The sequence below is a fragment of the Ictalurus furcatus genome, chromosome 11, assembly GCF_023375685.1.
Source record: "Ictalurus furcatus strain D&B chromosome 11, Billie_1.0, whole genome shotgun sequence".
Taxonomy (NCBI): Eukaryota; Metazoa; Chordata; class Actinopteri; order Siluriformes; family Ictaluridae; genus Ictalurus; species Ictalurus furcatus.
In genome coordinates, this window is record NC_071265.1 from 4,315,001 (window position 1) to 4,340,663 (window position 25,663).

General features: G+C 45.4%; 1 protein-coding gene across 3 annotated transcripts in view; it reads left to right on the forward strand.

Annotated features, from left to right (window-relative positions):
• nbeal1 (neurobeachin-like 1) overlaps positions 1-25,663 on the forward strand; it is an 87,521-nt gene that overhangs the window by 34,447 nt on the left and 27,411 nt on the right. For 2 of the 3 annotated variants that reach the window (XM_053637118.1, XM_053637116.1), the window contains 21 exons: positions 2,968-3,049; positions 3,159-3,286; positions 4,901-4,983; positions 8,346-8,431; positions 8,674-9,013; positions 9,140-9,246; positions 11,989-12,072; positions 14,390-14,473; positions 14,555-14,653; positions 14,802-15,373; positions 15,486-15,618; positions 16,451-16,570; positions 17,511-17,757; positions 18,364-18,449; positions 19,750-19,839; positions 19,956-20,127; positions 20,265-20,398; positions 20,528-20,687; positions 20,788-20,890; positions 21,213-21,366; positions 23,838-23,996. In XM_053637118.1, coding sequence (XP_053493093.1) covers positions 2,968-3,049; positions 3,159-3,286; positions 4,901-4,983; positions 8,346-8,431; positions 8,674-9,013; positions 9,140-9,246; positions 11,989-12,072; positions 14,390-14,473; positions 14,555-14,653; positions 14,802-15,373; positions 15,486-15,618; positions 16,451-16,570; positions 17,511-17,757; positions 18,364-18,449; positions 19,750-19,839; positions 19,956-20,127; positions 20,265-20,398; positions 20,528-20,687; positions 20,788-20,890; positions 21,213-21,366; positions 23,838-23,996 — 3,223 coding nt within the window. The remainder of the gene's footprint in view (positions 1-2,967; positions 3,050-3,158; positions 3,287-4,900; positions 4,984-8,345; positions 8,432-8,673; positions 9,014-9,139; positions 9,247-11,988; positions 12,073-14,389; positions 14,474-14,554; positions 14,654-14,801; positions 15,374-15,485; positions 15,619-16,450; positions 16,571-17,510; positions 17,758-18,363; positions 18,450-19,749; positions 19,840-19,955; positions 20,128-20,264; positions 20,399-20,527; positions 20,688-20,787; positions 20,891-21,212; positions 21,367-23,837; positions 23,997-25,663) is intronic. The other variant, XM_053637119.1, reaches the window with a different exon arrangement.

Below are 25,663 nucleotides of genomic sequence, written 5' to 3' on the forward strand. Positions count from 1 at the left end.
ATTTACCAACAGACATCACTGTGAAAGAGCGTGCAAAACTCTTTTGTGCGACTGTAGTTAGTTACAGTTACATTTATATAAGAAGATGGGGATTATTAGGGGGCCGTGATGGAGAAGGGCCAATGGGGGGATTTCACCAGGACCCTGGGGTTACACCCCTACTCTTTTACCAGAAGGGTCCTGGGATTTATAACGACCACAGGGAGTCAGGACCTTGGTTTAACGTCTCATCCGAAAGACCGTGCTGTTTTTACTGTAGTGTCCCCCATCACTAAACTGGGGCCCACACAGCTCACAGGGTGAGCGCCCCCTGCTGGCCTCACTAATACCACTTCCAGCAGCAACCTTAGTTTTCTCCCATCCAGGTACTGGCCAGACTCAACCCTGCTTAGCTTCAATGGAAAACCAGGCGAGAACTCTTACACCTTTTGAGAGAAGGTTCACACCAGATGTTTACTTCCTGTTAGCCATGGAGTAAACCATCCTGAACCTGATTAGAATGATCAAACATCTGTTTCGTTCTGGCACTTCTGTCTGTAACGACTTCGCTTCGGCTCACGTTACACACTCTCCGCGTCGGTGGGTGAAGCATACGTCACGCTACAGCAGCACCAAACCAGCCTGACCTTCACTCCAAAGGTCGGCTTAAAGGCTGTGACATTTACACTTCCTGTCCTTTGTGGCTTATGTCTTACATTCACATCATCATCATCATTATTATTATCATAAGCATACGTAATAATAATAGTGTGTCACGTTAGAAGGTCGGAAGCGGGAAAGGTCAGGCTGGATGTTTAGGCTGTAAATCACAGGTTTGTATCAATGCGCTCGTTCGAATACGTTCTGTAGTAACAGCGTGCACGAGGACTTGGATGGACGCTCCATATACACTGATGTTTATTCTTTTATCTTATTTTTAATGTTAGTTGTTTATGGTCATGTTTTCTGTTAGGAGACGTTTATATTGAGACTTCTCACTCTGTTGGTGCACTGTATTGTGGATGGTGGATGGTTTCCCAGCATGCCTCAGTACCAAGTGAATGTGATCTGAAGTCAGAGAGTACTGCTTTTGCTTTGTATTCATATGTGCTGGAGTCGCAGGTGCTTTCCACCTTTCACAAACCTGCCGTGAGGACACACACACACACACACACACACACACACACACACACACACACACTTAGTATATAGACTTAGTGTTTACAGTTCCCTCCACTAATATTGGCACCCTTGGTAAATATGAGCAAAGAAAGCTGTGAAATTTGTCTTTATTGTTTAATCGTTTGATCTTTTGTTCAAAAACATTCACAAAAATACTCCGCTCTCATGGATATCAAACAATTGCAAACAAAAGACAGGTTTATACAAAGTATATATCTTTGTTAAACATAGGTGTGCAACAGTTATTGGCACCCTTTTAGTCAATACTTTGTGTTACCTCCCTTTGACAAGATAACCGCTCTGAGTCTTCTCCTATAACGCCTGATGAGGTTGGAGAATACATGGTGAGGGATCTGAGAGCGTTCCTCCATACAGAACGTCTTCAGATCCTTCACATTTCGAGGTCCACACTGGTGGACTCTCCTCTTCAGTTCACCACACAGGTTTTGTATGGGGTTCAGGTCAGGGGACTGGGATGGTCATGGCAGGAGCTTGATTTTGTGGTCAGTAAACCATTTTTGTGGTGATGTTGATGATGTTTTGGATCATTGTCCCGCTGGAAGATCCAACCACGGCCCATTTGAAGCTTTCTGTCAGAGGCAGTCAGGTTTTCATTTAATATCTGTTGATATTTGATAGAGTCCATGATGCCATGTATCCTAACAAAACATTAAAGATCCTCCACCATATTTAACCGTGGGCATGAGGTACTTTTCCATACAGCTACCTCTCTGTGAGCCAAAACCACCTCTGGTGTTTATTACAAAAAGCTCTGTTTTGGTTTCATCTGACCATAGAACCCGATCCCATTTGAAGTTCCAGTAGTGTCTGGCAAACTGAAGACGCTCGAGTTTGTTTTTGGATGGGAGTAGAGGCTTTTTTCTTGAAACCCTTCCAAACAACTTGTGCTGATGTAGGTGACTTCAGATTGTAGTTTTGGAGACGTTCTGACCCCAAGACGCAACTAACGTCTGCAATTCTCCAGCTGTGATCCTTGGAGATTTTTTGTCCACTCGAACCGTCCTCTTCACAGTGCGTTGAGACAATACAGACACGCGTCCAATTCCAGGTTGAATCATAACATTTCCAGTTGACTGGAACTTCTTAATTATTGTCCTGATGGTGGAAATGGGCGTTTTCAATGCTTGTGCTATTTTCTTATAGACACGCCCCATTTTGTGAAGCTCAAAAACATTTCACTGCACATCACAGCTATATTGGTATGGTGTGTGTGTGTGTGTATATATATATATATATATATATATATATATATATGACATGACTAAGGGAATTTGGCCTGTGTGTTACCTCATATTTATACCCTTGTCATGTCATGAATGAACATTATCTAAATTATTTACAGAATTACATATAATAACAGTAATGTTATTCATTTGGTTCTCATGAATATAGCAGTACACACACACACACACACACACACACACACACACACACACGTCATTTTTGTGTCCAAGAAATTGTCTATTTTTCCTTGAATATTTAGAAAGCCAGAAATGTTCCATTACCTCACCATAACAGACACACACACACACACACACACACACACACACACACACACACACACACAGTCTTCTCCACAAATACTCACACTACTTCAGCTGTGTCTGTGTGTGTGAATTATGATCATGGCACGAAAATGAGTCTGTGTGCTGGAACTAATGGCCTGTCACCCTGCAGCCATCTGCATGACACACGCGCACACACACACACACGCACGAACGACCTGACACAATGTGTGTGTGTGTGTGTGTGTGTGATGTCTGATGTGTCTGATGTCTCTGACAGGAACCTGTCTAATGTGGAGGAAATCGGCACCTGCTCCTACATCAATCAAATCATCACCCTGACGACGCTCTACATCCAGCAGGTTTCTCTCTCTCTTTCTTTCTCTTTCTGTCTGTCTGTCTTTCCAAGCAAAGCGTATCCCTGAAAAGGAGCGTTAATGTTACTGTATGAACCTGTCTGTCTCTCTGCAGCTGAAGAGTAAGACTAAAGAGAAAGAGCTGGCGGATCAGACGCAGGCTGAGGAGTTTGTGCGACACGCGCTGGCTTTCTGCGAGAGTCTGTATGATCCATACCACAACTGGAGACACCGCATACAGGGGTATATATACATTCTTCACCAGACTGTATCAGACACCAGCATTCTCCATTAAACTCCATCAGACACCAGAATTCTCCACTAAACTCCATCAGACACCAGCATTCTCCACTAAACTCCATCAGACACCAGCAATCTCCATTAAACTCCATCAGACACCAGCATTCTCCATTAAACTCCATCAGACACCAGAATTCTCCACTAAACACCATCAGACACCAGAATTCTCCACTAAACACCATCAGACACCAGCATTCTCCATTAAACTCCATCAGACACCAGCATTCTCCACTAAACACCATCAGACACCAGCATTCTCCACTAAACTTCATCAGACACCAGCATTCTCCACTAAACTCCATCAGATGCAATCATTCTCCACTAAACTCCATCAGACACCAGCATTCTCCATTAAACTCCATCAGACACCAGCATTCTCCACTAAACTCCATCAGACACCAGCATTCTCCACTAAACTCCATCAGACACCACCATTTTCCATTAAACACCATCAGACACCAGCATTCTCCATTAAACTCCATCAGACCCCAGTATTCTCCATTAAACTCCATCAGATACAAGCATTCTCCACTACACTCCATCAGACACCAGCATTCTCCACTAAACTCCATCAGACCCCAGTATTCTCCATTAAACTCCATCACATACAAGCATTCTCCACTACACTCCATCAGACACCAGCATTCTCCACTAAACTCCATCAGACACCAGCATTCTCCATTAAACTCCATCAGATGCAATCATTCTCCACTAAACTCCATCAGATACAAGCATTTTCCATTAAACTCCATCACACTAACATTCATCAAAATCAAAACTTAAAGACAGATAAACCAGTGTGAATGGAGGGTATCACTGTAGAAAACACACACACACACACACACACACACACACATTGTGTGACAAAAAAACCACCAATCAGGTGTTTAGGCCTGTGTTTTGATTAGTGATGTCATACTGTACTGCCTTGTTTATAATTTGTGTGCACCGCTTGAGTACAGTAGAATGAGAACTGAAATTACGGTACATTTCTCAAATCCAGGGTAAGGTACGAGTGTTTCCTCACTTCATGTTGAAAGGCCACAATGTTGACTCACATCTCCCATGATCCCTCACTGCTCTGGGCTCTTATAGGAGCCAGCACGAGCGGTTATATTTTTCCACAAACACGGAAACCCACATGTTTACCGACCGTCCTGCGGCACAGGTGTTCCCTGTATTACAGTGTACGCTGTAGTGCTTCACGCTAATTCAACACACCTGTGCTTTGTTATTCTGCTAATCGATCCCCAACATCTCTGTAATCTGAGACGCACACACACACACGCGCGCACACACACACAGACAGACAGATTAAGCTGATTAGCCACACCTGACATGTTTGGGGCCAAGACAAAAGACGTGAATGACGTCTTTCTGAAGTCTGATTGGTGGCCCTGCTAATCTCATTTGGTTTAAATAATCTGGCGTGTCACACTGATGACATCATACTGACTAATTTAATGTTCATTTCAATAATAATATTGGAACAGTAAGTTGTTGATTGTCATATAATACTGTGTGTGTGTGTGTGTGTGTGTGTGTGTGTGTGTGTAGGCAGCAGATCAGCACCGTGGAGAAGAGCAGACAGAAGTTTAAAGCGGCTCCTCTAACCGTCGAGTTTGTTCCCTTTTTTTACCGTGAGTAACACATTTCAGCACAAACACCACCACACACCATCAAACACAATCATACGCCACCTCACACCGTCAAACACAATCATACACCACCTCATACCATCAAACACCACCACACACCATCAAACACAATCATACGCCACCTCACACCGTCAAACACAATCATACGCCACCTCATACCATCAAACACCACCACACACCATCAAACACAATCATACGCCACCTCATACCATCAAACACCACCACACACCATCAAACACAATCATACGCCACCTCACACCATCAAACACAATCATACGCCACCTCACACCATCAAACACAATCATACGCCACCTCATACCATCAAACACAATCATACACCACCTCATACCATCAAACACCACCACACACCATCAAACACAATCATACGCCACCTCACACCATCAAACACAATCATACGCCACCTCATACCATCAAACACCACCACACACCATCAAACACAATCATACGCCACCTCATACCATCAAACACCACCACACACCATCAAACACAATCATACGCCACCTCATACCATCAAACACCACCACACACCATCAAACACAATCATACGCCACCTCATACCATCAAACACAATCATACGCCACCTCATACCATCAAACACAATCATACACCACCTCATACCATCAAACACCACCACACACCATCAAACACAATCATACGCCACCTCACACCATCAAACACAATCATACGCCACCTCATACCATCAAACACAATCATACGCCACCTCATACCATCAAACACCACCACACACCATCAAACACAATCATACGCCACCTCATACCGTCAAACACAATCATACGCCACCTCATACCATCAAACACCACCACACACCGTCAAACACAATCATATGCCACCTCATACCATCAAACACAATCATATGCCACCTCATACCATCAAACACCACCACACACCATCAAACACAATCATACGCCACCTCACACCATCAAACACAATCATACGCCACCTCACACCATCAAACACAATCATACGCCACCTCATACCATCAAACACAATCATACACCACCTCATACCATCAAACACCACCACACACCATCAAACACAATCATACGCCACCTCACACCATCAAACACAATCATACGCCACCTCATACCATCAAACACCACCACACACCATCAAACACAATCATACGCCACCTCATACCATCAAACACAATCATACACCACCTCATACCATCAAACACCACCACACACCATCAAACACAATCATACGCCACCTCACACCATCAAACACAATCATACGCCACCTCATACCATCAAACACAATCATACGCCACCTCATACCATCAAACACCACCACACACCATCAAACACAATCATACGCCACCTCATACCGTCAAACACAATCATACGCCACCTCATACCATCAAACACCACCACACACCGTCAAACACAATCATATGCCACCTCATACCATCAAACACAATCATACGCCACCTCATACCATCAAACACAATCATACGCCACCTCACACCATCAAACACAATCATACGCCACCTCATACCATCAAACACCACCACACACCATCAAACACAATCATACGCCACCTCATACCGTCAAACACAATCATACGCCACCTCACACCATCAAACACAATCATATGCCACCTCATACCATCAAACACAATCATACGCCACCTCATACCGTCAAACACAATCATACGCCACCTCATACCATCAAACACCACCACACACCATCAAACACAATCATACGCCACCTCATACCATCAAACACAATCATACGCCACCTCACACCATCAAACACAATCATACGCCACCTCATACCATCAAACACCACCACATACCATCAAACACAATCATACGCCACCTCATACCGTCAAACACAATCATATGCCACCTCACACCGTCAAACACAATCATACGCCACCTCATACCATCAAACACCACCACACACCGTCAAACACAATCATACGCCACCTCATATCGTCAAACACAATCATACACCACCTCACACCGTCAAACACAATCATACGCCACCTCATACCATCAAACACCACCACACACCATCAAACACAATCATACGCCACCTCATACCATCAAACACAATCATACGCCTCCTCATACCATCAAACACAATCATACGCCACCTCATACCATCAAACACCACCACACACCGTCAAACACAATCATACACCACCTCACACCGTCAAACACAATCATACGCCACCTCATACCATCAAACACAATCATACACCACCTCATACCATCAAACACAATCATACGCCACCTCATACCATCAAACACCACCACACACCATCAAACACAATCATACGCCACCTCACACCATCAAACACAATCATACGCCACCTCATACCATCAAACACCACCACACACCATCAAACACAATCATACGCCACCTCATACCATCAAACACCACCACACACCATCAAACACAATCATACGCCACCTCATACCATCAAACACAATCATACGCCACCTCATACCATCAAACACCACCACACACCATCAAACACAATCATACGCCACCTCACACCATCAAACACAATCATACGCCACCTCATACCATCAAACACCACCACACACCGTCAAACACAATCATACGCCACCTCATACCATCAAACACAATCATACGCCACCTCACACTGTCAAACACAATCATACGCCACCTCATACCATCAAACACAATCATACGCCACCTCATACCGTCAAACACAATCATACGCCACCTCATACCATCAAACACCACCACACACCGTCAAACACAATCATACGCCACCTCATACCGTCAAACAGTCATATGCCATCAAACACCTCCTCACACAACCACACGCCATCATACGCCACCTCACACCATCACTGTCATATGCCAACAGTCTGATTGTTCTCAGCCAATTAGAACACACTGTACTGCTCTCAGCCAATTAGAACAAATTGTACTACACAAGTACAATGAACAAGTAACAGAATAGTTGTCTGTCTGTCCCTCTCCCTCTTTCTCTCCCTCTCTCTCCCTCTCCCTCTCTCTCTCTCTCTCTGGATGAATCTGTTCTTTGTGCACCCAATTTGTGAGCTGCACTGAGCTGCTGATAACATGTCAGCCCTTGCACAAAGCAGCCTCTGTGTGTGTGTGTGTGTGTGTGTGTGTGTGTGTAAAATAACTGTCCTGCCCTTCTGTCTATCAGCTGAGACACACACAGAGGCCATTGAGTGAACAAGTGCAGCTCCAGAGGGCACATCTAACTGCAGGTTTTTCTTTGCATAGATAACACGAGGCCCCAGTAACTGATTACGTGTGTGTGTGTGTGTGTGTGTGTGTGTGTGTGTTCAGAGTGTTTTCAGGAGAGTGAGCATCTGAAGGACAGTCTGAAGTGTTGTCTCCTCCACCTGTTTGGATCCATAGTTGCCGGTGGACAGGTGGGGATGTTTACTTTTGCACTTCGGCATCATCGACAGTAATAATCAGTACTATGTATTTAACGCAGCAGTGATTTTTCTCTGCCCTTCGTGTTGCTCAAACCACTCTATGTTGGTATCTAGCGAGTGGTCTTCTATTTACTTCCTGTTGCCTTGTTGCTCCGGGAGTCTCATAACCATGAAAATGTGACTTTAATAAATTCCTAAACAGCTAAGACAGCTATCACTGTTTTCCCCCACAGCGTAACGCTCTCCTGGCCATCTCCCCTGCCACCATGGAGGTGTTGTTGGGTGTATTGGGTGCTGGCGAGTGCATAGGGGAAGGTGAGGAGGGGGAGGATTGGGACGGAGCCGCCCCAGACCGGAAGGCGGTGCTCACTCTGTGCTGTCTGAGGGAGGTGGTGCACAGCCTGCTGGCCAGCAGCTCTGATCAGAGACAGGTGGAGATCAGCACCGTGCTCGACAGCTACTTCAAACTGCTCAACTACGACCCTAACACAGCTGGGGTCAAAGGTCACCCGACCTCGCCCCGTTCCCACCACTGGGAGAGCCGGTTGGTGGCGCTGCAGGTGAACATGCTCGGTGAGTGGAACGGGGAAAAGTGTGCTACTCAGGGCTGTCGTCAGTTTATTATTGCTCACCTTCATCCGAATGCCTTCATCATCTGTTCATTCTCTCTCTCTCTCTCTCTCTCTATCTGTCTATCAGACACAATACAGGACATGTTTGAGTGTTCTGACCGGCCCGTTCTTCAGGCCATCTTCCTCAACAGCAACTGTTTTGAGCACCTTACTCGCCTCTTACAGAACAGCAAGGTAAGAACCCAACTCACACCTCGTACAGAATCCTGAATTCAGAACTTGTATGATCATGTATTCAGAACCAAACCCAAACTCAGAAATCAGAACCCAGAAACCCGTACTCAGAACCCAGAAACCCGTACTCAGAATTCAGAACGCAGAAACCCGTACTCAGAATCTAGAACCCAGAAACCCGTACTCAGAACTCAGAACCCAGAAACCCGTACTCAGAATCCAGAACCCAGAAACCCGTACTCAGAATTCAGAACCCAGAAACCCGTACTCAGAACTCAGAACCCAGAAACCCGTACTCAGAATCCAGAACCCAGAAACCCGTACTCAGAACTCAGAACCCAGAAACCCGTACTCAGAACTCAGAACCCAGAAACCCGTACTCAGAATCCAGAACCCAGAAACCCGTACTCAGAACTCAGAACCCAGAAACCCGTACTCAGAATTCAGAACGCAGAAACCCGTACTCAGAATTCAGAACGCAGAAACCCGTACTCAGATCCCAGAAACCCAAACTCAGAATTCAGAACACAGAAACCCGTACTTGGAGCCCAGAAACCCAAACTCAGAATTCAGAACCCAGAAACCCAAACTCAGAATCCAGAACCCAGAAACCCGTACTCCGAATTCAGAACCCAGAAACCCGTACTCAGAACCCAGAAACCCAAACTCAGAATTCAGAACCCAGAAACCCAAACTCAGAATCCAGAACCCAGAAACCCGTACTCCGAATTCAGAACCCAGAAACCCGTACTCAGAACCCAGAAACCCAAACTCAGAATTCAGAACCTAGAAACCCAAACTCAGAATCCAGAACCCAGAAACCCAAACGTAGAATTCAGAACCCAGAAACCCAAACTCAGAACCCAGAAACCTGAACTCAGAAACCCGAACACATAAACCAGAACTCAGAATTCAGAACCCAGAAACCCAAACTCAGAATTCAGAACCCAGAAACCCAAACGTAGAATTCAGAACCCAGAAACCCGTACTCAGAACCCAGAAACCCAAACTCAGAATTCAGAACCCAGAAACCCAAACTCAGAATTCAGAACCCAGAAACCCGAACTCAGAACCCAGAAACCCAAACTCAGAATTCAGAACCCAGAAACCCAAACTCAGAATTCAGAACCCAGAAACCCGAACTCAGAACCCAGAAACCCAAACTCAGAATTCAGAACCTAGAAACCCAAACTCAGAAATCAGAACCCAGAAACCCGTACTCAGAACCCAGAAACCCGTACTCAGAATTCAGAACGCAGAAACCCGTACTCAGAATCCAGAACCCAGAAACCCGTACTCAGAATTCAGAACCCAGAAACCCGTACTCAGAACTCAGAACCCAGAAACCCGTACTCAGAATCCAGAACCCAGAAACCCGTACTCAGAACTCAGAACCCAGAAACCCGTACTCAGAATTCAGAACGCAGAAACCCGTACTCAGATCCCAGAAACCCGTACTCAGATCCCAGAAACCCAAACTCAGAATTCAGAACACAGAAACCCATACTTGGAGCCCAGAAACCCAAACTCAGAATTCAGAACCCAGAAACCCAAACTCAGAATCCAGAACCCAGAAACCCGTACTCCGAATTCAGAACCCAGAAACCCAAACTCAGAACCCAGAAACCCAAACTCAGAATTCAGAACCTAGAAACCCAAACTCAGAATCCAGAAACCTGAACTCAGAAACCCGAACACATAAACCAGAACTCAGAATTCAGAACCCAGAAACCCAAACTCAGAATTCAGAACCCAGAAACCCAAACGTAGAATTCAGAACCCAGAAACCCGTACTCAGAACCCAGAAACCCAAACTCAGAATTCAGAACCCAGAAACCCAAACTCAGAATTCAGAACCCAGAAACCCGAACTCAGAACCCAGAAACCCAAACTCAGAATTCAGAACCTAGAAACCCAAACTCAGAATTCAGAACCCAGAAACCCAAACTCAGAATTCAGAACCTAGAAACCCAAACTCAGAATTCAGAACCCAGAAACCCGAACTCAGAACCCAGAAACCCAAACTCAGAATTCAGAACCTAGAAACCCAAACTCAGAATTCAGAACCTAGAAACCCAAACTCAGAATTCAGAACCCAGAAACCCTTACTCAGAATATAAAGAAAACCCCAAAATGAAAATTCAGAACTCAGAACTCCTACAGAACCCTCCGAGCCCCGGAAGTGTCTGCAGTGTTGGGTTCACTGTAGAACTATGAAACAGGTGTATTATTGTTTATCATGCGCTCGGCTCACGCACTCCGAGATCAGCACCAAATATTACACCGTTTCCCTTCGCTGCTCTTTATTCTTCATCCATCTAGCGTTAGAAACCTGAGAGTTCAGCTGCTTAGAGACTAATCCCCTTACTCCAGTTCACACGCTCCTCGTGTGTGTCGTGTGAACGTTTGTGAGTGCGCTCGGTGTTTCAAACCCACGCTGTATTTCCCTGTGCGTGACTGAGAGGTTAATCAGTATCATCATATTAATCTGTCTTTGTAGATATATAGCGTGTTATATTCTCTCTCCTCTCTCTGTAGATCCTCTATATCGCGTGCACACGCTCTCGAACAACAGTCTGCTTACTCGGCGTGCATGTCTTTTCTCTCCCTAGGAACGGAATGCTTAAGGCAGTGCTTCGTGCCGTAACCTCTGACCTCGTGACTTTTTATAACGTTTTTAACCCTTTGCACTTGTCTTGTCTCCTGTCTTCCTGTCTGTCTAACTGCGCGCGCGGGCTGCAGCTGGTAAACGTTCGGTTCGCCGCGGCAGACAAAGAACAGAAAGATTTAACCAACAGGTTACTGACAGGAGAGATTGAAAGCCAGGTACAGACCCACCTGTCACCTTGCACCTGCCACTCCGCCCGCTGGGCCACTCCAGGACGAGGCCACGCCCACTCGCATTCCGGCGATGTCGCCGTAAATGAACCCAACATCCACCTGAACTAAACACACGAGGCTTAAAGCGCACACTTGAATGACCCCAGTGAGATACCCCATACACCTGTGTGAAGTGATCCTACGCGGGTTAAAGTACCCCCCGAGTACCCCCGAGTACCCTTAATGTGAATGGATGACACGTAAAAAAACCCTCAAACATCCATTTAAACTCAACACGAGATCCTAATATCATGAACCAGCACACAAGCCTTAAAGCTCCGCCCACCTCGATTAAAAATGGAGCCTAAAGCCCCGCCCCTTTCAACACCCACCTGACGTTGCACGGTGGCCTCTAATGGAGTGGTCTGTTGCTTGGTCATTCGTACGGTCTATGATGATTGTTGTCCATCCTGCTTCTTTAGCTTTTATTTCCTCCTGCTTTCTTTTATTCGTTGCCTGTAAGGGCGTTTCCTGGTTTTTTTTTTTTTTGTTTGATTTTAAGCTCATTTCCATACACGTCTTCCTGAACTTCAAACTGCATCGTGTGTGGCTTTCAGTCCACGCTGTACGTCTGTCCCTGTCCCTCCAGCGCCGAAACACTTCCTGCTTTCTCTAACGGCTGTCCACGTGACCCTTTAGGGCTAATGAAAGGTGCGCTTGGCTGGACGGAGATCAATGTTGGGAATGCCTATGCATGGGTGAACGTGGTGTGTGTGTGTGTGTGTGTGTGTGTGTGTGTGTGTGTGTGTGTGTGTGTGTACACGTGTGTGTGCTACTTCTGCATGGTCATATAAAGGAAAATACTTCATTGTCCAGTTCCCTGCTCTTCAAACCGCCAGCCGTGATGGCTGTTTACAGTCGTGCCCAAAAGTTTGCGTACCCCTTGCAGCATCTGCTGAATCTTAATACTGATTTAGCAGATTTAATGGTGTTTTTTTTACACCGATCATCCTTTTCAAAAGTTTACATCCCCCCGGAGCTTAACTTATCGCGTTGCCTTCTTGAGCATCGGTGAACGTTCGCACCTTTTGTAATAGCCGTGTACGAGTCCCTCGGATCTCGGCATCATATAGCCGCTGTCGGAAAGAGGTCAAATATGCAGAAGATGCAGGACCTGGAGGATTTTATCCGAAGAACAGTGGGCAGTTTAACTGCTCAGGACATACAAGGGACTCGTGAACAACTCTCACAAAACATAAACGCGACCAAATTGATCATCCAGTTAACGACACACCGTATTAAGAATCAAGGGTGTGTAAACTTTTGAACGGGGTCATTTACAATGTAAACATCTGTTATGTGAAATAAGCTTATTCAGGACAGGACTAAATAAAACAACATGGGATTTTTATGATCCGTCGTATTTTGTTAACGGTATTAAGATTTAGCAGATTCTGCAAGGGGTGTGCAAACTTTTGGGCACAAGTGTATGTGTGGGTTTTGTTCCCTCCACAGACATGTGTTTTCCATCCACCTGTTCGTTGCGCAAGAGGTGTTTCCTGAATAAAGCAGTGAATTAGGATGGGAACTGATTGTTGAGTTCGTGTTCCCTCCTGTAACACCCTCCTGAAAGACAGTGCTAATCAATCGGGGTCCTGGAGTACCCTTGTCCTGGACATTTTAGTGCTTTTCTGTCCCGGTTAAACCATTAATTAGCTAAAACCAGGCCGAAGTTGTGTTAGAGAAGTGAACAGTCCAGGAACAGGACGTACCAGAAGTGGATGGAAACACCTGGACCTGTCGGAGCAGGAAGCTGGGACTTTTTATGGTTGAGGGGACAAACTTAAAAACCTGAGTTGTAATCAGTCACTGATACTCCAGAAACTCTCCCAAAAACACTAAACACAAAGCTCCTGTACCTTAATGAATTATCTAAGGGTTTAGTACAGTGTTATTCCTATTACAGGTTAGAATAATTTACCCAAATGTCCGTCGTTACTATGGTAACGATGCGACATGCGTATAATGCGTTAGTTCCTTTTGAATAACTCGTGCACATGTTGTACTAAACCTTTAAATAATTAAGGACATTTTTAAGAACAAGTGGGACGGTCCTCTTGATAAGAGGAACACACACTTTCTACTGCTGCCTTTACCGTGTATCCAAACGATGCATCCTAATTAATAACGAGGAACCCTAATTATGAAAAGGAAAGCGATCGATTACTGTATCATTTCAATACCGATTAAGCAAAGGCAGGAATAGAAGGTGCTGAAACCCTGTCGTTATGTCAGTTGATTGACGTGTGTTTCCACCTATCAGGTCTTTGAAGGCAGGCTGGACTCGCTCACCGTGGCAACGATCAAAACCCTCACCACGGTGATGCACAAATCGCCAGCCGCCAAGGTCAGTCTGACAGACACGCGTAAATTAGAAGTCATGTCACCAAGCTTTAGCACTGATTACTCATAAGCTCCGCCCATTCAGGAAGTGTTTAAGGAGCGGATCGGCTACAACCACCTGTACGAGGTGCTCGTCTCTCTGGGACAGCCGTCCAGGAACCTGCTGAAGGAGCTCATGAACATGGTGAGACACGTACACCTTCCACCTTTATTCGTCTCCGCATGTTTGTTTCCGGATGTAGAATTCCAAGGTGACGGTTGCACCGTTTCCAAGTGCCACGGATTACAGCCATGTCAGCTTTGATCTGTGTGTTTGTGTGGTGTCTGTGCAGGCGGTGGAGGGTGATCACTCCTCCGTGGGTTTTCTGGGGATCAGTAACGTGGAGCCGCTCCTCCTCCTGATCCGCTGGCTGCCGGAACTCGACTCGGCCGAGCTGCAGATCTTCGCGGCCGATCGGCTCCGGAGGATCTGCGCCTTAAACCGGCGCACGCGGGCCGCCTGCGTCAACGCGCGCATGCCGGAGTGTGTTCTCTCCACGCTCGAGAGAGACGCCCGTCTGCCACGTGTATGTGCCGAGAGCCTTCTGACTCTTCTGGGCGCTCTCGGGGCGGAGTCTCTGAGCGGGGCCGAGCTCCAGCGCCTTCTGAGCCTCCTGCGGAACCCTGAGAACCGCCTTCATCCTTACACCGAGCCGGTGCTGCGCTCACTGCTCGCCATGCTCCGGAAGCACACGCTCCACAGCGCAACGCACTACTTCGATCTGACCCCGCCCATGGCGGGTATCGCCGTGCCGACCATTTCCAGGTGGCCAGGCTCCGCCTTCAGCTTCTTGTCCTGGCTGTCGTTGGACCAGGACCAATTGGAACCAGCCGGCAAGGGCGAGAAGAGAAAGCAGTTATACAGGTAGGAGAGGTTTAGGGGAATTAGGGGCGGGGCCAATCAGAGTGCATCATAATAGTTTCCCTTCAAACAAACCATACATGTTTTCTCTTTGTGTGTGTGTGTGTGTGTGTAGTTTCTTTACGCCCGGAGGTACAGGGTTCGAGGCCTTCATAAGCTCCTCTGGCTCTCTGGTGGTGGCGGTGTGCAGTAAAAAGGAATACGTCACGGTCACGCTGCCTGATTACTGCTTCTGTGACTCACTGTGGGTCAGTGACATCACTACACACCGAAGACTACATATCCCAGCATTCCCTCTCACATAACCCAGGATAAGCTTATACATAACCCGGGATTCACTCTGAGAGAGGAAGGAGAATAGACAGACAGATATACGAATAGACAGACAGATGGTCAGATAGACGTGTAGATTTACAGATGGATAGACGAATAGACAGGCAGATATACGAATAGACAGACAGATGGTCAGATAGACATAAAGAAACGGTGATAGATCGGCAGCTTATTAGTCAGATAGACGTACAAAGGGAAAAAAGTCAGAGCGATGGATAGACGGACGGATGTAAAGACAGACAAACGGTCAGACAGATAGATGGATGGATGTGTGGATGGATAGATGGATAGATAGATACTCAGATGGATGTATATGCAGACATACAGATGGATAGTCAGATGAACAAACATATAGACAGACGGGTGATCAATTACAAAGTTGGACGGTCAGATGGATGGAAAGTCTGATGCGTAACAAGACGCATTGTTAGATCCGTGTAGTAATTGGACAGCCATTGAGAAGGTGAATCGGACAGATGAGTCGGAGGTAGGCGTGTAGGTCCTTGTGTATTGTTCCAAACAGCACAGTGCAAATTGTAGCAAATAGCAAATGCAGCAGAAATAGAACGAGGCAATCAGGGAAGTCATAATGAAAGATGAAACTGTTCCACTGTAATGATGATAATAACCGTGTACAGTGTGCGAAGTAGCAGATGTATTGCGCAATTTCCAGACACTGTATCAGTATGTTTGAGGATTGTAGAAAACAAAAAAACAAACCCTGTTTCTCTTTATGTTGTCTTTAAGCATTATATTGGCGTGGTGCATGTTCCTGGGAAGAGACCGTTCGGACAGAGTCTCGTCTACATCTACGTGGACGGGCAGCTGAAGTTGTCAGCACCGCTGAAGTACCCCAACATGGCCGAGGTGCTTATGACGTACACTTTCTCTGTACTACACACAAACACTCGGCACACACTAACACAATAGGGCATTAGGATCGTTAACAAATCTATCAGATAAGTATGAGGTGGAGAATATTCCATTGTTCCTTCTTATTGTGTTGATTTCACTCTGGTTCTCTGTCAGGACGGTATCGACTGAACAAAACAAAAGGTGCAAGAACAGGTTCTTCTGCGAGAATAAATTCAGTCTTAATGTAACGAGTTTTTTTGGTTAGAGCAGAAATTGAGGTACGAATAGATGCAGAAAGAGAAGATGATGCCATCTTGTTGCTTTTGTTCAGAACATTCTGTATCTGTTCTGGAGGTGATGGAGTCACATGATGACTGACTGATATGTGTCCAGACAGGCAGGCAGGCAGGCAGACAGGTGTCTAGACTGGCACACAGACAGACTGTCTGACTGATGGATGTGTCCAGACATGCAAACGAAGAGACAGACAAATATTAGACAATTGTCTACACAGAAAAACACACAGATAGACAGACAGGTGTCTAGACTGACTGACAGACAGACAGGTGTCTAGACTGACCGACAGACAGACAGACAGGTGTCTAGACTGACTGACAGACAGGCAGACAGGTGTCTAGACTGACTGACAGATAGACAGGTGTCTAGACTGACTGACAGACAGACAGGTGTCTAGACTGACTGACAGACAGACTGGTGTCTAGACTGACTGACAGACAGACAGGTGTCTAGACTGACTGACAGACAGACAGGTGTCTAGACTGACAGGTCTACAGACTGAGAGACAGACGGGCGTCCAGACTGAGAGACAGACGGGCGTCCAGACTGACAGACAGACGGGTGTACAGGCTGACAGAAATAAACTGATAAAAATGTAAAAATGAACTGATGGAAACACACAATGGCACACATTCTTGTCTGTCTCTCCTCCCAGGTGTTCACGTCATGCTGTATCGGATCGGCAGGTCAGCGCACGACCACCCCTCCCCCGTCTCAGATCGCCGACCCCCCTCCATCTCGCACGTCTGTGTGGGGGGGACTGTCCAGGCTGGCTCTGATCTCCCCAGGGACGCAGGACAGCGAGTGGGGACGACCCACATCACTGCAGGGACACCTGAGCACTGTGATGGTGTTTAGTGATGCTCTGAACACCAACACCATCAGAGCTCTGTACAACACAGGTATGGTATACAACTGTACAGAGAGACAGACAGGCAGAGAGATAGACAAGTACACAGACAAATAGACAGACTGTTAGAGATGTGTATAGAGAGATGGACAGACAAATAAAAAGACAGGTATACAGACAGATGTCCAGACAGACAGACAGAAAACCGTTGAGACCAACAGACCCAGAGGTGTCCACACACACAGACAGACAGACAGACAGATGTCCAGGCTGTCATAGCGAAAAGACAGTCTGAAATACAGACAGGTCTACAGACTGACAGACAGACAGCTGTTGAGATAGACAGATGTCTACACAGGTGTCCACACAGACAGACAGATGTACAGGCAGACTAACAGTCAGTCACACAGACAGAGAGGTGTCCAGACTGACATACAATTAAGCAGGTATACAGTCAAATAGACAGACAGACAGACAGATAGATAGATATATACTAGCAAATAGACAGAAAGATACAAGCTATGTAACAGAGAGACAGATGGACAGACAGCTAGACTGAAATACAGACAGACAGGAAGACATGTAGAACAGAGAGATGTAATGTAATATTGGGCATCGTTTATGGTCTGAGTCTAAACTCTCCAGTTCCTCATTTCAGGGCCGAACTGCATTTCTCCCTTTAAAAGTCAGGAGGCGGAGCTCGGTGACCTCAGCACCAAACTCCTCCTACACTATTCACCAAAGGTAAGTGGATGGAGCACGCTTATACAAGGAACAGAACAAGTGACCTACAGTGGTGGATTTAACCATGGAAACACCATCCACTGTGGACGTGTCCAGATCCACACGCCCTACTCACGTTATTAATGCACCATGGACGTGTCCCAATCCACACTCCCTATTCACTTTATTAATGCACCGTGGACTTTTCCCAATCCACACTCCCTATTCACTTTATTAATGCACCGTGGACTTTTCCCAATCCACACTCCCTATTCACTTTATTAATGCCCTGTGGTCGTGTCCCAATCCACATGTCCTATTCACTTTATTAATGCACCGTGGACTTTTCCCAATCCACACTCCCTATTCAGTGTATTAATGCACCGTTGACATGTCCCAATCCACACTCCCTAGTCACGTTATTAATGCACCGTGGACGTGTCCCAATCCACACGTCCTATTCACTTTAATGCACCGTGGACGTGTCCCAATCCACACTCCCTATTCACTTTATTAATGCCCTGTGGTCATGTCCCAATCCACATGTCCTATTCACTTTATTAATGCACCGTGGACTTTTCCCAATCCACACTCCCTATTCACTTTATTAATGCCCTGTGGTCGTGTCCCAATCCACATGTCCTATTCACTTTATTAATGCACCGTGGACTTTTCCCAATCCACACTCCCTATTCAGTGTATTAATGCACCGTTGACATGTCCCAATCCACACTCCCTAGTCACGTTATTAATGCACCGTGGACGTGTCCCAATCCACACGTCCTATTCACTTTAATGCACCGTGGACGTGTCCCAATCCACACTCCCTATTCACTTTATTAATGCCCTGTAGTCGTGTCCCAATCCACACGTCCTATTCACTTTATTAATGCACCGTGGACTTTTCCCAATCCACACTCCCTATTCAGTGTATTAATGCACCGTTGACATGTCCCAATCCACACTCCCTATTCACTTTATTAATGCACCGTGGACGTGTCCCAACCCACACGCCCTATTCACCTTACGGTAGAACAGAAACACTATCATTAATGCACGGTGGACGTGTCCCAAACCACACGCCCTAGTTAGAATGTAGGCCACCTGAACGATATCACAACTGTCTCAATGTCCAAAACCCCACACACCTCACTTGCACTGAATTCTGGGTATTCAGTTGTTTTCGTTTATAATGTGTAATATGCACATTAACACCTTGCACTGTAGATTGAGATTGAGTTTGTAGCTTAGTGCACTACTCAGTGAGTACGCCGTGATTTGGGACGTGCAGTACTGAAACGTTTCCCCTGGCTCCTGTTAGGCCTGTAGGAACCCTATCTGTGTGGACCTGTCCCCTAATCTACTGCACGGACGACTGACGGGGAATAAAGTGGTCAACTGGGACGTCAAGGTGGGAGAGGCAACACACACACACACACACACACACACACACACACACACGTGTGTCTTCATGCATTGTGTTTCACTGATTATGCACTCTGTGTGTGTGTGTGTGTGTGTGTGTAGGACATCATTAACTGTATCGGAGGACTTCCTGTGCTGTTCCCCATTCTGGAGCAGCTAACCTTCTTGACCCCTGAACAGCACAATGGCTTCTCGGGGTCAGAGGGCATGACCCCTGAGGCTACCACGCCCACTGATGGAGACTGGGTCATACTGCCTACCAGCAGAGCCTCAGGTGTGTGTGGGGGTGTGTGTGTGTGTGTGTGTGTGTGCACGCTCTGGTCTTGGATCTCATTAACATCTTATAGTGCTGTTAATCATTGTCTCTTATGTGTATGTGTGTATGTGTGCGTGTGTGTGTGTGTGTTTCAGAGGCCCGTTTGGAGAAAAATCTTGCTGCGACCTTCCTGTTAGTGTTGAAGCACTTCCTGCACAGACACACAATAAACCAGGAGACGCTGCTGCACACACACAGTGTGGCCACCCTCGCTGCCCTGCTGCAGAAGGTACATACACCACACATACACTGTCTGTCTACCTGTCTGTCTGTCTGTCTCTTGATTTCATTTACAGTATTACATTTAATATACCAATATCATAATCTTTTCTCTGTGTGTGTGTGTGTGTGTGTGTAGCTGCCTGCTTTTCTGGTGGACGTGAGTGTGTTGGTCGCCGTACAGCTGCTGATCGAGCAGGTGACATATGAGAAGAATCCCCAGCTCCTGCAACAGCTGCACACACACCTGCTGTTCAACTTCAACATCTGGAACCAAGGAGACTTTCCCCTGCGCATCGGTCAGTCTCTTTGGGGTGTACGTGTATGTGTGTGTGTGTGTGTGTATGTGGGTGTTTGTTTTAAGTTCTTCTGTGTTAGCGTTTATTTATTGTGCTCAAGGTCACATCCAGTACATGTCCACCGTCGTCAAAGACAGCAGGAAGCAGTTCAGGAAAAAATACGGAGTGCAGTTCCTGCTCGACACGGTCCGCCTTTACTATAGGTGAGAAGCGATTTCCCATAATGCTTCACTCCTGTGTTTCGTTACTGTAATTCAATCCCAGGTTTATATCGACGCACTTGTTCTACATTAACATGTTCACATAATCGCTTCACATGGATCGGATTCTAATAATAAACTGATCTATGAACAGCGTAAATCTCTGAGCAGATGTTTTCAGCTATATTTGGGTGGTGTAGGTGGTAGAGGAAGTGGATGAAGGCGTGTTAGTGAACACATCGCAACATTTTTAGGAACAGTATTTTTCTCACCTCTTCACTTTTGCCCGTCTTTTTCCCCCATCCTGCCAATTCTCTCCGAGTAGCGGGAATCGCGAGGGCGATATGAGCGAGGACGATGTTCGGACCATCAGAGCGTCGCTTTGTGGCCTTCTCAAGTATTACATCAGCAAAGGCGTGAGTCAGGACGAGATCCAGAGCATTCTGGGATACATCGCTGCTATCGGAGATGAAGAGCAGGTGAGGGATAGAGTGAAAAACTACAGAGTGCTATTTAGGGCAATATTGACGTAAGAAACTTAGATCTGCATTATGGTGAGAAATGCTCTTCTACTTAATACAACCCCAGTTCCAAAAAAGTTGGGACGCCGTGTGAAATGTAAATAAAAACAGAACGCAATGATTTGCAAATCTCATAAACCCATATGTTATTCACAATCGAACATAGAAAACATATCAGATGTTTTAAACTGAGGAAATGGAACAAAAGAAGGTGATTTTGAATTTGATGGCCGCAGCATGTCTCAAAAGAGTTGGGACGGGTTCAACAAAAGGCTGGAGACGGAAGTGTTACTAAAAAGAAACAGCTGGAGGAACATTTTGTTTGCAACTAATTAGGTTAATTGGGAGAAGGTCAGTAACATGATTGGGTATATAAAAGAGTATCTTAGAGAGGCAGAGTCTCTCAGAAGTAAAGATGGGATGGAAGCAGATGTTGCTCTATAACCTGTATATATCTTTTAGCATTGATGGTGCCTTTCCAGATGTGCATTCCATAGACACTAATGCTCACCCATACTATCAGAGATGCAGGCTTTTGAACTGAGTGCTGATAAAAAGCCGGACGGTCCCGCCCCTCTTTAGTCCTCTTTAGTTTAGAGGACGCGGTGTCCATGGTTTCCAAAAAGAATTTCAAATTTCGGACCACAGAACAGTTTTCCACTCTGCCTCGGTCCATTTTAAATGAGCTTTGGCCTTGAGAAGACGGCGGTGTTTCTGGATCATGTTCACATATGGCTTCTTCTTTACACGATAGAGCTCTAACCAGCGTTTGTGGACGGCACGGCGAACTGTGTTCACAGACAATGAGTTCTGGAGGTGTTTCTGAGCCCATGCAGTGATTACCATTACAGAATCATGCCTGTCTTTAATGCAGTGCTGCCTGAGGGCCCGAAGATCACGGCCATGCAATGCGCACAGAGATTTCTCCAGATTCTCAGAATCTTTTGATGACAGTATGTCCTGTAGATGATGAGATATTCATAATCTTCACAATTTTACCTTGAGGAACATTACTCTGAAATTGTTCCACAAAGTGTAGACGCAGTTCTTCGCAGATTGGTGAACCTCTGCCCTTCTTTACTTCTGAAAGACTCTTATTCTTTAAGATATTCTTTTTTTTTTATACCCAATCATCTCACTGACCTGTTTCCAATTAACCTCCAGCCGTATCTCACTTCATTTTCAAGCCTTTTCTTGCCCCCCGGTCCCAACATTCTTGAGACGTGTTGCGGCCATCAAATTCAAAATGACCTTCTTTTTTCCCTTCAAACGGCACATTTCCTCAGTTTGAAACATTTGATATGTTTTCTATGTTCTGTTATGAATAACATACGGGTTTATGAGATTTGCAAATCATTGCATTCTGTTTTTATTTACATTTTACACAGCGTCCCAACTTTTTAGGAATCTGGGTTGTATTTGTATTCACTAGCACATGATAAATAGTGAAAAATGGACTTTCCCCATTTATCTGCACTATCACCCTTTCAGCCGTCTTTCAGTACATGTCATGTAGCTATCACTTGCCTGTATCTTTGCACACGGACAATCTTCTAATTTACCGCACCAGTATTTCTGTTTTGTTTTGTTTTTTTCCGCACACTTTTGATTTGATTAGGTATTCTACATTCATATTACGTACTTGCATATCATGATGTGTGTAACAGTATGTGAAGTGTAAAGACTAATCAGCACTATTAGTGTTAAGTATTACAAATGCGACCCGATTTAGCTCGGTCATTCATCATCTGATTACAAGGTTAAACATGATCCATTACAAAACAACCTTCGCCATCAAACGCTACAACAGCAACCGTGTCCGCTAAGCGCCGGCGTTCTCCATCACACCGACGCACCGGGTGTGCGTTCTAAGCTGAGTCATCGTCTTTGATGAGTCTCTGCTGAAGTGCAAATTAGAAGCGTGTCGCCTCTTTACTGCGTCTCTCTATTCCGCTGAGACCTTTAATTCAGTAATGTGTCATTTAATTAGGCATGTCTTTCCTGCAGGCTTTCCGGCCCACTCTCAGTCACATGTCACTAATTCGATTAGAGCAGCATGTCGGTCTCATCAATAGCTGGGTTTATTAAGCTTACGGTCCTGATGATCCGGTTTATAATTATCCGTCATTAAAAAGGATACGGTTTGCCACGGAGATTATTGTCTGTGGTAAAATTCTCTTCTAGAATCCTCGTGAGCCGACTCGTGACCAGAAGTCGCGAGAAATACAACGTCGATGCGGGCGAGACCTACATGTAGCCCTAAAAATTCAAGCTTCTAGTTCTGATGGTTCTAATGTCGACGCCTGCTTTTCTGCCCGTGCTGTAATGTGTTTTTTGGACTCGGAGCTGAGCGTGTTTTCTCCAAGCTGAATTGTTTGTGTATTTGTCAAGTTGTTACAGATTGTGTTTGTGTTTTTTGTGTGTTGTAGTTATGTAGTATTTTAGAGCTGCTGCTGAATCTTCTCCAGACGAGCGCGTCACGCGATCAGCTTTTCCTGTTGCTGTTCGAGCCGGGAGCGGCCGATTCCTGCTACTCGCTGCTGCTCAATCACAAATACTCTGACCGCCTCCGAGAGCTCATTTTCAAGGTCACACACCAGTGGTCACCATCTTACACCAATATTTACCATCGTACACCAGTGTTCACCATCTTACACCAATATTTACCATCGTACACCAGTGTTCACCATCTTACACCAATATTTACCATCGTACACCAGTGTTCACCATCTTACACCAATATTTACTATCGTACACCAGTGTTCACCATCTTACACCAATATTTACCATCGTACACCAGTGTTCACCATCTTACACCAATATTTACCATCGTACACCAGTGTTCACCATCTTACACCAATATTTACCATCGTACACCAGTGTTCACCATCTTACACCAATATTTACCATCGTACACCAGTGTTCACCATCTTACACCAATATTTACCATCGTACACCAGTGTTCACCATCTTACACCATTATTTACCATCGTACACCAGTGGTCACCATCTTACACCAATATTTACCATCGTACACCAGTGTTCACCATCTTACACCAATATTTACCATCGTACACCAGTGTTCACCATCTTACACCAATATTTACCATCGTACACCAGTGTTCACCATCTTACACCAATATTTACCATCGTACACCAGTGGTCACCATCTTACACCAATATTTACCATCGTACACCAGTGTTCAACATCTTACACCAATATTTACCATCGTACACCAGTGTTCACCATCTTACACCAATATTTACCATCGTACACCAGTGTTCACCATCTTACACCAATATTTACCATCGTACACCAGTGTTCACCATCTTACACCAATATTTACCATCGTACACCAGTGTTCACCATCTTACACCAATATTTACCATCGTACACCAGTGTTCACCATCTTACACCAATATTTACCATCGTACACCAGTGGTCACCATCTTACACCAATATTTACCATCGTACACCAGTGTTCAACATCTTACACCAATATTTACCATCGTACACCAGTGTTCACCATCTTACACCAATATTTACCATCGTACACCAGTGGTCACCATCTTACACCAATATTTACCATCGTACACCAGTGTTCACCATCTTACACCAATATTTACCATCGTACACCAGTGTTCACCATCTTACACCAATATTTACCATCGTACACCAGTGTTCACCATCTTACACCAATATTTACCATCGTACACCAGTGTTCACCATCTTACACCAATATTTACCATCGTACACCAGTGTTCACCATCTTACACCAATATTTACCATCGTACACCAGTGTTCACCATCTTACACCAATATTTACCATCGTACACCAGTGGTCACCATCTTACACCAATATTTACCATCGTACACCAGTGGTCACCATCTTACACCAATATTTACCATCGTACACCAGTGTTCACCATCTTACACCATTATTTACCATCGTACACCAGTGTTCACCATCTTACACCAATATTTACCATCGTACACCAGTGTTCACCATCTTACACCAATATTTACCATCGTACACCAGTGTTCACCATCTTACACCAATATTTACCATCGTACACCAGTGGTCACCATCTTACACCAATATTTACCATCGTACACCAGTGTTCACCATCTTACACCATTATTTACCATCGTACACCAGTGTTCACCATCTTACACCAATATTTACCATCGTACACCAGTGTTCACCATCTTACACCAATATTTACCATCGTACACCAGTGTTCACCATCTTAC